This window comes from Schistocerca serialis, chromosome 11 (genome assembly GCF_023864345.2).
Source record: "Schistocerca serialis cubense isolate TAMUIC-IGC-003099 chromosome 11, iqSchSeri2.2, whole genome shotgun sequence".
Lineage (NCBI taxonomy): Eukaryota > Metazoa > Arthropoda > Insecta > Orthoptera > Acrididae > Schistocerca > Schistocerca serialis.
In genome coordinates, this window is record NC_064648.1 from 105,536,622 (window position 1) to 105,551,343 (window position 14,722).

The 14,722-nt window shown below is 40.4% G+C and overlaps 1 protein-coding gene across 3 annotated transcripts in view; it reads right to left on the reverse strand.

Annotated features, from left to right (window-relative positions):
* The window catches only part of LOC126427322 (ankyrin-3-like), a 56,924-nt gene extending 42,705 nt beyond the window's left edge, over window positions 1–14,219 (reverse strand). For 2 of the 3 annotated variants that reach the window (XM_050089632.1, XM_050089630.1), the window contains exons 1-2: window positions 14,124–14,219; window positions 955–1,124 (exon numbers count right to left, since the gene is read on the reverse strand). In XM_050089632.1, the coding sequence (XP_049945589.1) occupies window positions 955–1,045 (91 nt within the window). In that variant the 5' untranslated portion in view covers window positions 1,046–1,124; window positions 14,124–14,219. Of the gene's footprint in view, window positions 1–954; window positions 1,125–14,089 lie in introns of all 3 variants that reach the window. The other variant, XM_050089631.1, reaches the window with a different exon arrangement.
* Between the last annotated feature and the right edge of the window lie 503 nt (window positions 14,220–14,722).

Here is a 14,722-nt window from a genome sequence, read left to right on the forward strand (position 1 = left end):
GAACATATTCTGAACTTCACACTCGAATTACACTGCGCTGCAATTTAAGATAACATTAGATATTTTAGAGCTAAACCTGAAATAAAGGTGATTAAATTTTCAGTTAGGCTGAACTTAAGAAATCCATTGTCCTACGGACTTAGCAGACACGTGATTAGCCGGAGATCTTACCACTTCAGACGTTCGCCATGGACAGACTGACCTGGTCCCTTTCTGAGGGTGGCTCACAAATACAAACGGAAGTGGCCAGAGGGGCAGCTTCTTATACCAACATGACAAGGGACGGACAGAACCATACTAAGGATAGAAACGTCTTTGCTTTTAGAAAGCGTAGCTACCTGTTGCGACGTTGGTCCTACTGTTCTGTAGCAGACAGGCTTGTCTGCTACCCTCAAGCATGCAACTAGAAATACATTTGCTCATTCATCCTCTCACACAGAAGGGAAGGGGGATGACAGTATCTTATCATATACAGTATATAAAAGAAAGCGGATGTAGGTTCTGTATGAAACTGTGTGACATGAATTACATATAAACTGTGTTTTAAAGTGTACTAGTGTGACAGATCGTTCTTGTTTATGTGTAAAAGTAACACGTTCCACTACTCAGTCTCCTCCCAGGTAGTCAGAAACGCCACAGTAAATTTAGAAGAGGAATTTATGCCGTAAATGACAACAGATTTAAGAAATTAACATGAAAGGAATCCAGCAGAGACCTTTCGCTAGTACCAAAAGAACCACTTGGACCATGAGGTGTTTTTAGTAGTAATGGATGAAACACTTACGTGAGTTGTCGGCTGTTAATCTATGTACGGTGACTTCTGTATACGATTCCGGAAAATAAATTCGTAAAAATCTCAGTGCAAAACTTAAACATTTACTTCATTACTTCACAAAAAATTGCTGTACATTATCATACCCAGCCTCATAGGAATCGAAAAAAAATAATTTTTACCTGTAACGGAAACTGGGCGAGTGTAGCCACTACACATGACCACCGCCACAAAAATGCGGATGAAGCAACTAGCGTTTCTGCGGAACATCATGGAAGGTCGCAGGTGTCGAGCCAAGTAAAAATCTTTTCCCTCAAAGTAACTTTACCGAACTTGCCGTCTGATGAAGAACCTGAAATTTTACAAACAAGTGGAATCACAAAACGCAATTCTTTGCAACTACCTGTATAGTAAATAAAGAAGCGTAAATTAATATGAATTACACCATTTTACAAGATGAATATCATTCCGTTGACCCGAATATACAGTGTGATTCACGAAGGTATGCAAATATTTCAATATGTTATTCTACAAGTAAAACTAAAGAAAAAAGTTCGTGTAAAGACAGGTCCGCAAATGTTCAACTACGGAGTTACGGCTAATAAAATATTTTGCCTGAAATGATCCAACTTCGGTAATATGTAGCCATCGCAAAACTGTACGAGGTTACAGTAAAGCACGATTTCCATTTAATCTGTTGTTATTCATCTGGTGAAACTAATAAGAGTTGCTCCAGGCGTGTATCTGCAGTAGTTTTTCAGAACATCCAGTGAAGCAAAGAAGTAACTTCGTAAAATTTTTAATTTATTACTTGGCCCAATTTGTTTTTTAAATTCGAGGCGACTGCACAAAGATTTCAGCAGAAGTTGTAGAGAATTTAATTTTGAAATAATGATGCTAATAACTTTAACTGAAACTGTATGAATTTGTCAGATAATCTGCTTTTATTAATACCATATTACACGTGAATTCATGTTACAGCGGATAAAACAAAGCTCAGTGTTAAGGAAGTTGTACAGTGGGCATACAGTTTCACAATACATTCACAATAAATGTTCAAAAACGTGTCCACTGACTTCAATGAATTTAGCTACACATGTATGAACTGATTTTGTTGCTCGTTTCAGTTCCACAGAGTTGTTCTTAATTTTGCCTATTGCATTCACAACGCTAGCAAGTAATGCCTCACGCGTATTGACTTTGTCCTCATAAACTATGTCTTTCACCCATCTGCATACAAAAAAATGCATTGGTGTTAAATCGGGCGATCTGAGTGGCGACAGACGTGTAGCACCTCGACCAATCCATTTATGACGAAAATGTTCATTTAAATGTGTAGTGATGGGTTGGCGAAATGTGGAGGCGCGCCGTCACGTTGGAAACACATTTGAAATCGCGTAGCAAGTGGAACATCTTCGAGCAAGCGGGGTTTTCTTCTTGAAGGAATAGTAAGTACGTCTCGTCAGTTAGACGTGCTGGGAAAATATTTTATTAGCTTCATCATATCAATGACGACGAAGTAAATGGAAAACATGCTTTACTTTAACCTCGTACAGTTTTGCGATGGCTTCGTATTAGTGAAGTTGCTAAATTTCAGGCAAAATCCTTTATTAGCCAGAACTTCGTAACTAAACATTTGCGGACCGATGTTTATATGAACTTTTTCTTTAGTTTTACTTGTAGGATAACATACTAAAATATTTGAGTATGTTCAGGAACCACCATGTATACTGGCTGATCAGCTCCACTGTTTAAGACAAATACTGTCGAAACAATTTAAGAGATGTTTCAATTTAAGAGATCGTTATAATGTTTGGACCCTATTAATTGCGAGAAACTGCTGTATGAGCGACGTATAGTCCGTTGTGATACTCATATTAATTACAGGAGACAGGGATCAACTTGGCTTTTTCAAGTGAAACCATAGTGTATGTCTATACGTGGTGATCTGGTACGCAGAGGGAGAGAAGGACGGGGCTGTGTCTCGCCTACAGCAGTGGCGTTAGCCAGCTAGACGAACCTCAGGCGGCTAGAGACACGCCAGCGTGTGCTACCAAGTGTGGTGCTGGCGGGAACTGTGCTCCAAGAAACATAGGGTGAATAAAAATGCGTCATCCGATTTCAAAACTATCGTGACTGTTACGTTATTTGACGTATGTGTATGAACAACTTACTTGTGGAAAGAGCAGGCCCGAGTTTTACACCATTTCAGCCAGTCAGCAGCAGTGTGCGCCCGTTTCAGTTCCAGTAAAAATGGTGTCGGGACAACTGAAAGCGCTTTGTGTTCAAAGTTTTGCGCACTGCGGGTCAATAATAACCGTTCAGCGCGATATTCGTGTGGAACATCCTATAGCACAGATCGTTAGACAATGGGATGAACAATTCCAAGAAACAGGTTGTGTGCGTAAAGGCAAATCGCCGGGCCGTCTCCGAGTGTCTGACGAAGATGTCGAGCGCATCCGCCATAGTTTAACAAGGAGTCCGCAGCAATCCGTTGGCCGCACAGCACGACACCTCAACATGTCCCCGATGTCCGTCCTGGCGTTTGTTGCGTAGACGTTTACACACGAAACCGTACAAAATTCTGCTACGGCAAGCTTTTCGTGAAGGTAACAAACGACAACGTGTGGAGTTCTGTAATTTCGTTCCCGGAAAGACGGAGGGTGACAGTTCTCTTCCACACTTAGAGCTTAGTGACGAGGCAAAATTCCATTTAAATTGACAATTTGGATATGATCTATGAGGACGTGCGTGCGAGTGCGCGGAATAATTACAATAATGGCCCACACGCTTCGCAACAGCACGTAGCAAACTGTGTCAACGGAATGTCGTACCAGCATAACAGCGGACAACCAAACGCTCAGCGTTACAGCAGTCATCATAATTTCAACCGCCGCAATGGAAAACTACATAGCAAATATCCAAACCAGAATAGATACAACCTGATTTATCAAAACACACAGCGACAATACGGTAACTCACCAAAAAATCACAACTGTAATTACAAGCATCCGAACTACTGGAAATGTAATGGAAAGCGTCACAAGGGAAAGAAATGGAACAATAATATCGGGCCACAACAGTATAGTCAGCCAAGTCACTTCACTCTCTCACATCAAAAGAATTCTTTGCAGCCTCAAAACGCGACACTTCCTCGCCAACTCAACCGACAGTTCAGGAACAATAATCAGGACAATCCGTCGCATGCTTTTCTTAACACCGCCAGTCACAATAGCCAAGGAAACCCGACAATTTTTTTACATGGAGGCGAACCAAGCATCAAACGCAATGTCATATGACACGCAATTAAGTGATGCACATTTCGTATGGTATACGAACGCCAGTTTTGAGCCTACTACTCAAAAAAATTAACTGTCATTTCAACTCCACCTATGTCGGAAAACTAGTAGCAGCTTCTTTATGCCTCCACAGGGAAGCTGCGGAACAAAATTACAACACCCTGAAGTAAAATTAGACGACAAGTTAAGACAAGCTCTCATATCTTTAATCACTCATGCCAACCTAAGAAAAAAGGCGCATGACAAACACATTACCAAAGTCTTATCGTATCATGTAAATGAACGAGTGCTTTTAAAGACCGACTTCAAACCATTTTTTGACTTATCATAAGAATTGCAAGTGGCAGTACTTGTATGAAGGACCATTTATTATACTAAGAAAGCCGCACATTTGTTGCTATCTATTAGCTGACCCTGTGTCTGGATGCATAAAAGGATTGTTTGATTATGCAGACTTAATATATATATATATATATATATATATATATATATATATATATATATATATATATATATATATATATATATATATATAAGTGTACATAAGAATATTGCACAGGACTAACACCCTGTCCACCTGCCTCCACAAGAGAAGTTATTTATGTGTGTGCCTGAAATGAAATAGATTTATTGTAGGAGAGCAAGATTTGCCTTAGATGTAAGTTTTAAGTTAATTGAGCCATGAGCAGCCACAGCCAAAGAGCTGAAAAACAAATAATATAGGAGGGACGTGCTAAGTGCCACCTGATACCACTAGTTTTAAGTATAACAAAGCTCTCTCCTCTTGAGTGAAATAAATTAAAATGATCATTCGGACCAGAATGATATCTCGTAAATAAAAGTTGATTAAGGTCGCATACTCTTAGGAGGGAAATGTTTTGTTATGTATAAGGAGTGTTTGATAACAATTTTTATGAGACCACCTGTGAAAAGCAGTTGATACAGACCGCAGCTTAGCATATATGTGTCAAATAAATCAATAATGATCCAGGTAGCAGGAAAGAAGTGTGCAACTCAATTACTCTTGTTACAATACCGAGAAAACCGTATGTGCTCATAGGAATTTTATGGCAGAGTGCAGCTGAAGTACTTACAAAAATCAATTATAAGTAAAATAATTTAGTACCAGAAGTATTTTATATATTAAAAAAAATTTTTTTTGGGAACCCAATTTTACGATACCCAGAACAGAAGATAGCTAACAGACACTGTTCACCGCTAATGCATGGTATAAGTAATTTTAGATATGTATAGAGAAATGCTTGGAGAGCTGGATCGGACGATACTGAAACTACTGCATCGATTTAATTGCGCTAACTACTTATCATGGAAAACTAGCGTGATAAGGCACAATTTATGTTACGCTCATCATTTCATACGTCATTAAAGTCTATTGTGTTTTCCTCTAATCAGTATCCTTATCTTCCTACTTTATCTAGTAGAGAAGTAAATTTTACGGACTGACAGCAAGCTTGATTCGTACAGACTGTACGTATGGATGGTCGTTGACAGAATATGCATATTCTCCGCGAACCGCGAATTCAATTAAGGTTTGTTATGTGCAACTGCACGACCGAGAACACTAAGCTTCCCAATTTCCCTAATGGAAACTTGAACATGAACTGTTCATCCCATGAGCGAAGCCATAATGACTATGTCTTCAAACAAACTACGTAATTAACAGAGAAAAAATATGAGCTGAACTTGAGAAAAGAGTAATTATTGTAAAAAGAGAAGAGTAACAAGTTTTCGAACAAGGTGTATGCCCTAAACCTAAAGTACTTTGGAAGCACGAACTATGAATAAGAGACACTTTTTTTCGTCAGGCCTTGTAGTCATAGAGATTATTTTTCCTTTGTAAATAATATTTAGACATAATGTGTATACCGAATGTTAATTCGGTAGTAGGTGACTATGGATTGGGGGTAAGAAATGAAAGAGTTAGCCGCCTGGTAGAATTTTGCACAGAGCACAACTTAATCATAGCTAACACTTGGTTCAAGAATCATAAAAGAAGGTTGTATACATGGAACAAGCCTGGATATACTGATCGGTTTCAGATAGATTATATAATGGGCAGACAGAGATTTAGGAACCAGGTTTTAAGTTGTAAGACGTTTCCAGGGGTAGATGTGGACCCTGACCACAATCTATTAGTCATGAACTGTAGATTAAAACTGAAGAAACTGCAAAAAGGTGGGACTTTAAGGAGATGGGACCTGGATAGAATGAAAGAACCAGAGGTTGTACAGAGTTTCAGAGAGAGCATAAGGGAACAATTGACAGGAATGGGGGAAAGAAATACAGCAGAAGAAGAATGGGTAGCTTTGAGGGACGAAGTAGTGAAGGTAGCAGAGGATCAAGTAGGTAAAAAGACGAGGGCTAGTAAAAATCCTTGGCTAACAGAAGAAATATTGAATTTAACTGATGAAAGGAGGAAATAAAAAAATGCAATAAATGAAGCAGGCAAAAAGGAATACAAACGTCTCAAAAATGAGATTGACACGAAGTGCAAAATGGCTAAGCAGACATGGCTGCAGGACAAATGTAAGGATGTAGAGGCTGATCTCTCGGGGGGGGGGGGGGGGGGGTAAGATAGATACTGCCTACAGGAAAATTAAAGAGACCTTTGGAGGAAACAGAACCACTTGTATGAATATCAAGAGCTCAGATGGAAACCCAGTTCTAAGGATAGAAGGGAAAGCAGAAAGGTGGAAGGAGAATATAGAGGGTCTATACAAGGGCAATGTAATTGAGGGCAATATTATGGAACTGGAACAGGATGTAGATGAAGATGAAATGGGAGATAAGATACTGCGTGAAGAGTTTGCCAGAGCACTGAAAGACCAGAGTCGAAACAAGTCCCCGGGAGTAGACAACATTCCCTTAGAACTACTGACAGCCTTGGGAGAGCCAGTCTTGTCAAAACTCTACCATCTGGTGAGCAAGATATATGAGACATGAAACACCCTCAGACTTCAAGAAGAATGTAATAATTCCAATCCCCGAGAAAGCAGGTGTTGACAGATGTGAAAATTACCGAACTATCAGATTTATCAGATTAATAAGTCACTGCTGCAAAATACTAACGCGAGTTCTTTACAGACGAATGGAAAAACTAGTAGAAGCCGACCTCGGGGAAGATCAGTTTGGAATCCGTAAAAACACTGCTGCTAGCGTTGTGAAGCCGTCAAGTTACTGTCACGTGACTATGACAAACGGACGTAACAGAGAGTACGCTGCGCTCAACAATCCAGTTTCCTTTGCACAACGATCGCGGACTCCAAATGTGTCTGAAATACTTACAATATAAAATCTGATAAAACCATGAGTTAAGCACTTATATACCTTATAAAATCACCAAGACACTAATCTGAAATGTCTCAAACTCGACTTTGACAATTGCTACCGGACTTGTAGATCAGGCCAAGTAATGACGAAAACTTGTCGACCCAAATAAAACCAGAAAAATAAATAAATACGATAACAGAATGAGACCTTACGTACATAAACATTATTGTTATCCTTACCTAATCCACTTTTCTTTTAGACTAAGTTATTAGTAAATAAGGACATTCTAATACAGATTATCTCTGTAGTTTTCATGTACGAGAACATGATTGGAAACTCGAACATGCATCAAGTGAAACAGAGACCGCCACCAAACGGCTCAACACGTTGCAGAACCAGTCTTCCAGTTCCTGATCCACGACAAATTTCCAACGCACCATCATATCCAGACAAACACTTCAACCTCCACAGTGAAACTGATGCCCTACGTTTCCTCCACTGTGAAAGTGCAATCAATTTCCCTCACTAAAGTGTAGTGCTGCCATTTATACCTGAAGTTCTACCACTCCCAGTGCAAGTCATACCCACCCAAAGCGCAGTGAAACATTTTTTTTTTTTTTTTTTTTTTTTTTTTTGCATGTCATGAAAGCCATAAATCAGTAAAGTGCTAGGAGTTTAGCGCAAGAAATCTACGTCCAGACCACGACAAAAATATTCCTATAAATGGTTCAAATGGCTCTGAGCACTATGGGACTTAACTTCTGAGGTCATCAGTCCCCTAGAACTGAGAATTACTTAAACCTAACTAACCTAAAGACATCACACACATCCATGTCCGAGGCAGGATTCGAACCTGCGACTGTAGCGGTCGCGCGGTTCCAGACTGTAGCGCCTAGAACCGCTCCACCACCCCGGCTGGCCCTGTAAATGTCACTGTATAACAAGAATGTCAGTTCTTTGTAATATATTTTTCCAAGAGTGCACACTGCTCCCAGACTTCCTGCGAAGTCAAATTATTTATTTCTTTGTTATTTTTTAATATTTATTATGCCATGTATAATGTATCTATGTATATGTATCTTTAGCCTAATTTCATTGTCTCTTACCGAGAAATGAACATCTGTTATCCTTGTATAATACATTAGAACCAGTCCGGTTCAATAGTCATGTAATTACTCCATGAACAATTTACCATCAATTTCAGTCGTACGAATATATTTACCTGTTATTCTTTATGTCAACCACTTTGCCTAATGTCATATATGAAATCTATTGTAAAGAATTCTAGCAAGTAATACTAATTTGATTGATGAAAGCAATAATATTACAACTACGCGTGAGTCGCGATGATCCTGACGGAGTGATCGCGCCGGCCCAGGGTGGCCGAGCGGTTCTAGGCGCTACAGTGTGGAACCGCGCGACCGCTACGGTCGCAGGTTCGAATCCTGCCTCGTGCATGGATGTGTGTGATGTCCTTAGGTTAGTTAGGTTTAAGTAGTTCTGAGTTCTAGGGGACTGGTGACCTCAGAAGTTAAGTCCCATAGTGCTCAGAGCCATTTGAGACACTTTTTTTTTTGTTTTGTTTTTTTGGAGTCATCGCTCCTCACTCGGAAAGCAATGTAATATTAATGGATTTCAGATACTTTGCAAATGATGTATTTGTCATAAAGATGCTGAGCATCACAGCGCGAGAGTAAAGAGACGAAATATTTTTGTAACGTGCGCCTATACCAAGACGCGCGTCCAGCGTTTAAATACTCTAAATAAACACTATGACCCGCTGGGCGCAGATATTTAAAATTATTGCCGCAGCGCTTGATACAAGAATCAGCGAAACAGAAGAAAGAACAATCTATCTTTTGTTAAGAAGTATTCCAGAGACTTCATTACTCTGGTACTTTGGTCGCTGACATGTTAAGACGTACTACATAGCATTGCTACCAGTTGTATTTTTATCTTATGTAAAAATTATGTGAAACAACGAAGAAACGTCTCGGTTGCTCGGGTGAAGAAGGAACGGACTGACAAAGCAGCAATTATTGGACTGCGCCATGTACAAAATAAATATCAGCTGTAACCGATGTACTTATTCTGTACTTGTCAGTGTCTAGAAGTTTAAAGCCAATTTGTTCAAGATATATTAATATTTTACGATGGAGTAATTTTCTTCTTATCTTTTTCTTTCACTAACCAAAAATGATGTTCAAATTATATATTTGCTTTGTACAGGTTCGCTCTTTATCGCAGTGTCTCGATTGTATTTGGGAGACCACTAATGTGTTCAACTTCCGATCTGTTAATCTTTCTCTTACGAAATTCGACTAATTTGCTTTCATTTCTATTTTTATATTCACATAGGTCCCTTAGGTATTTTCATCGAAGATTCTGATAGCGTGAAGGCAATCCAGGTCAAAAGGTCAATTAACAAAACCCCTTGGAGGAATCAATCAGTACGTCTCCTGAACACAATCGAGAACCGACGCATCGGTGATCAATTGATCAATTAATAATCCTTCTCTCTTTTTAAGTCGTACTGAAAAACGGCCACACAGGATAGCTGTAAGTACGCAATCTAGTGTTAGGTTTTATTTTGCCAGTAAATATTACCAATTAATAGTGACAGCATCATTATTATTATATACTACTATTTCTTATACAGAATAAGCAAGTTCCCAACGCCAGAACAGGAAGTGAAAAATGGCTAAGCAGTGATGGCTACAGGACAAATGAGAGGATTTAGAGGTATACATTACTAGGGGTAAGATAGATACCGCCTACAGGAAAATTAAAGAGACCTTTGGAGAAAAGGTGAATCTAAATGGATATCAAAAGCTCAAATCGAAATCTATTCTAAGCAAAGAAGGCAAGGTCGAGAGGTGGCGAGACTATGTAGAGGGTCTCCACAAGGGCGATGTACTTGAGGGCATTATTACGGAAATGGAAGAGGACGTAAGTGAATATCAAATGGGAGATATGATACTGCATGAAGAACTTGACAGAGCACTGAAAAACCTACTTCGAATCAAGGCCCCTGGAGTAGACATCATGCCATTAGAACTACTGACAGCCTTGGGTGAGCCAGCCCTGACAAGACTCTACCATCTGGTGAGCAAGATGTATGAGACACGTGAAGAACCCTCAGACTTCAAAAGGAATGTAATAATTCCATTCCAATCCCAAAGAAAGCAGGTGTTGACACGTGTCAAAATAGCGGAACTATCAGTTTAATATTTCACGGCTGCAAAGTACTGACACGAACTCTTTACAGACGAATAGAAAAACTGGTTAAGCCGACCTCGGGGAAAATCAGTTAGGATTCCGTAGAAATGTTGGAACACGTGAGGCAATTCTGACCCAACGATTTATCTTACACTAGGGAAAGGTAAACCTACGTTCCTAGCATTTGTAGACTTAGAGAAAGCTTTTGACAATGTTGACTGGAAGTCTCTTTCATATTCTGATGGTAGCAGTTGTCAAATACTGGGAGCGAAAGGCTATTTACAATTTTTGCAGAAACCAGTTAGCAGTTATAAGAGTTGAGGGGCATGAAAGGCAAGGAGTGGTTGGGAAAGTAGTGACAGGGTTGTAGCCGATCCCAAATGTTCCATTGAGCAAGCAGTAAAGAAAACAAAAGATAAATTTGGAGTAGGAATTAAAAACTATGGACAAGATATAAAAACTTTGACGTTTGCTGATAACATTGTAATTCTGTCTGAGTCAGCAGAGAACCTGCAAGAGCAGTTGGACTGAATGGACAGTGTCCACAAAGGATGATATAGGATGAACATCAAGTAAAGCAAAACGAGGATAATGGAATGTAGTTGAATTAAATGACGTGATGCTGAGGGAATTATAGTAGGAAATGAGACACTTAAAGTAGTAAAGGAGTTTTGCTATTTCGGGAGCAAAATAACTGATGATGGTCGAAGTAGAGAGGATATAAAATGTAGACTGGCAAAGGCAAAGAAAGCCTTTGTGAAGAAGAGAAATCTGTTAACATCAAGTATAAATTTAAGGGTCAGGAAGACTGTTCTGAAAGTATTTGTATGAAGTGTAGCCATGTATGGAAGCGAAACATGGACGATAAATAGTTTACACAAACAGAGAATAGAAGCTTTCGAAATGTGGTCCTACAGAAGAATGCTGAAGATTAGATGGGTACATCATGTAACTAATGAGGAAGTACTGAATACAATTGGGGAGAAGAGAAGTTTGTGGCACAACTTGACCAGAAGACGGGATCGGTTGGTAGGACATGTTCTGAGGCATCAAGGTATCACCAATTTAGTATTGGAGGGCAGCGTGGAGGGTAAAAATCGTAGAGGGAGACCAAGAGATGAATACACTAAGCAGATTCGGAGGATGTTAGATGCAGTAGATGCTTGGAGATGAAGAACCTTGCACGGGATAGAGTAGCACGGAGAGCAGCAACAGACCAATCTTAGTACTGATGACAACAACAACAAGACGTTTCAGTTACGACGAAGTTGTTTTAAAAGGACCAAGGTAGACCATTACCTTGGGGCGGATGTTTGGTCACCTAAGTTCCTGAATCCGAGAGAGCGTAAAAATTTGTTCCACACAGTGCTGGCGCTTGTGACAACAGGTATAATTGTTGGTCCACTATCTTAATCTCTACATTAGCACACTGTTTACTTGTGTTCTGGGTGCAAGATTAATTTCTGTAGAGACTAGGCGCCTTTTAGCGTGCCCGTTTGATGTGTCAAATGATAGATTGAGCCAATAGGTCGCCGGTTTGAACTGAGTGGCTTATCATGATTTTCGGTACTGATTTGTAACTTCGAACTGTCTCTCGGAGCGAGGACTGTAAATTTTAAATCATGTCAGATTTCTTGAACAATTGTGTTGGAAAACTTAATGAGTAGAAGCAGCTCTTATTTCAGATTTTGCTTGTATAGAGCGTCTCCATATTGTTCATGAAGATATTTTGGTTTTGTTGTCTATGTAACTAGTAAACCTTTTGCCATTGGTTGGTGTGCTAAGAATTTATTTGACTACAAGCCTGATATACATTTAATTTCACTTATTCATTCTTTCATTTTTGACCTATTATTTCATTCTGTTTGAATTTAACTGAATGCGTCACTCGGTGTTAAGTTCGAAGCAACCGCTGTTGTTGATCTGTGAAGTGTGAGTAGTGTTGCTAGATGGCCTTAGAGTAAAAATACAGTTAAATTTTGTTAACGTTTCATAGGCTGTGGCTCATATAACATGCGAAATTCATTAATCACGGATCTCTGTAATTTTTCAAGTTATCGAGTTTGATTGATGAATTCGTATTGTATAACAGACTGTTTAATTTGGGCACCAGCAGCACCTTACCCCTCCATCCTAGCTCCCTGCCACTTGAACTATTGCACGCAAGAGATAAACCGAATGAGGTAGCACTGTCTTAAACCGACTGGCCTTGTATTCGGGAGGGTGGATGCTCTACTCTTCATCTACTCATCTAATTTAGATTTTTGTGGTATCTCTAAATCATATCCGGTAAATGCTAGGTTAATTCCTACTATAAGGTCACAGCTAACTATTTGTCGCACTCTTGCCATTCTAGACCTATAAGCCTGCAAATGTCTCTGTATATGACTTACATTAGTTTATCGTTCCTAAATTGTAATATCAAGACGTGTCCAGTATGCTTGTAAAAAGTGATCTACTTATTAAAGACTATTACTATTACTACTACTACTACTACTAACGTCATTACAACAACAACAACACACAAATGCTTAGTAATCTTACATACGTGTTCAACACGTGCATGGCAGGGTGATCAGGAATTTTCTGGACATAGTGCAACACACTCATGTGGGCATATTACCGCATTCGTTCCTCAGTTTATCAACATTCAGAGGTACAGTTTTCAGTCCTACCTTGCCTTCTACCGATAATGGTCGATCTATCGTAATCGCTAAGTAGCATACCATGCAGCTATAACTGCTGTTACCAAGATCGTACCCAGTACCTGAGCTAAGGGCCAATTTCTACTAATTTTGTGGATGGGGAATGTGCGGAGAAAACAAAAGCCTGGTTAACATGTGTGATCGACGTACTATCATGCCAGTCTCTGCCATAGCAAGGCTGGTTACTTATGCAAAGTGGTAACAAACCCAAGAAAGCAGCAACAGGTTTATTTCTGGAACGTCCTTGCAGATTAAAACCGTGTGCTGGACCGAGACTCGAACTCGGACCTTTGACTTTCAAGTGCTCTACCGACTGAGCTACCTAAACACGACTCACGACCCCTCCTTACAGCTTCACTTCCGCCAGTACCTCGTCTCCTACCTTCCTACTTGCCCGCGAAAGGCAAAGGTACCGAGTTCGAGTCTCGGTTAAGCAGACAGTTTTGATCTCCCAGGAAGTTTCATATCAGCGCACACTCCGCTGTAGAGTGAGAGTTTCATTCCGGAACTCTCGCCTGCTTCAGTTGTCATTTGGATCCGACAAGTTTACATAAAAGCAACTTTCGTTCATGAACCACTGCTAGTAGCACCAATACATAAATTGTGCTGTAAGAAGCAATAGTAAGTAACTTTCAGAGCTAATGTTAGCCAATACGGGAGTTCTTAATAAGAACTGTCGCGCTACAGGTCGCGGAAAGTAATGTAGAAAAGAGAGAAACATAGCCGGCACTTTTCAGTGTGGACAACACTGAGAACAGGAGACAGCCAAATCGAACGAAGTTACACTCACAGTATATACCTACCGTACGTTGATGGCAGGAGTATGTAGAGACTCACCAGACACGTCGGGCGCCGCGGTAGCCAGTGCAGTGGTGGCCGGCAGCGAGACTCGCCTCCTGTACTGGACTGGTCTGCCGCCTCCCACCCACTCTGTCCGCAGTTTTCCTCGAGACTCCCTCCCTGCCCCCACTCCTTCCCCCTCCACCCTCCGCACCGACAACGATAACCCTTGCATAGGTCTGACGTTCGAAGTATTTCTGCCATCTGATCTTAAACGAAGCACTAAGAAATCTTGCTCTTACGCAAACCCAGTGAGTGAATTCAAGTCACGTATCGTGTCACCCAGTGGCCACACTGGCACCGTAATGGAAGATGATGCACTCGGTCTTTCTAAAATGTTTCACCGGAAATACGGTCGCTCCTTCCAATCACTGCATGAACACTGAAATTGCAAAGACTGAGATAAGCGATCGCGCAACACAGTGGCTGGAACCTCTCACTAGTAAAAAGCCCTGTGCGCCACATCAGATGCTGCTCATTCCCAGGCTCAGTCCACTCCATTCTCACTGCGACGTACTTTGCCAGCAGGAGGTGTTCATTTCCGTTGCCTTTCTCTCTCCTTCTCCGGGATACGCAAGTCGGACAGAAAATTGTTC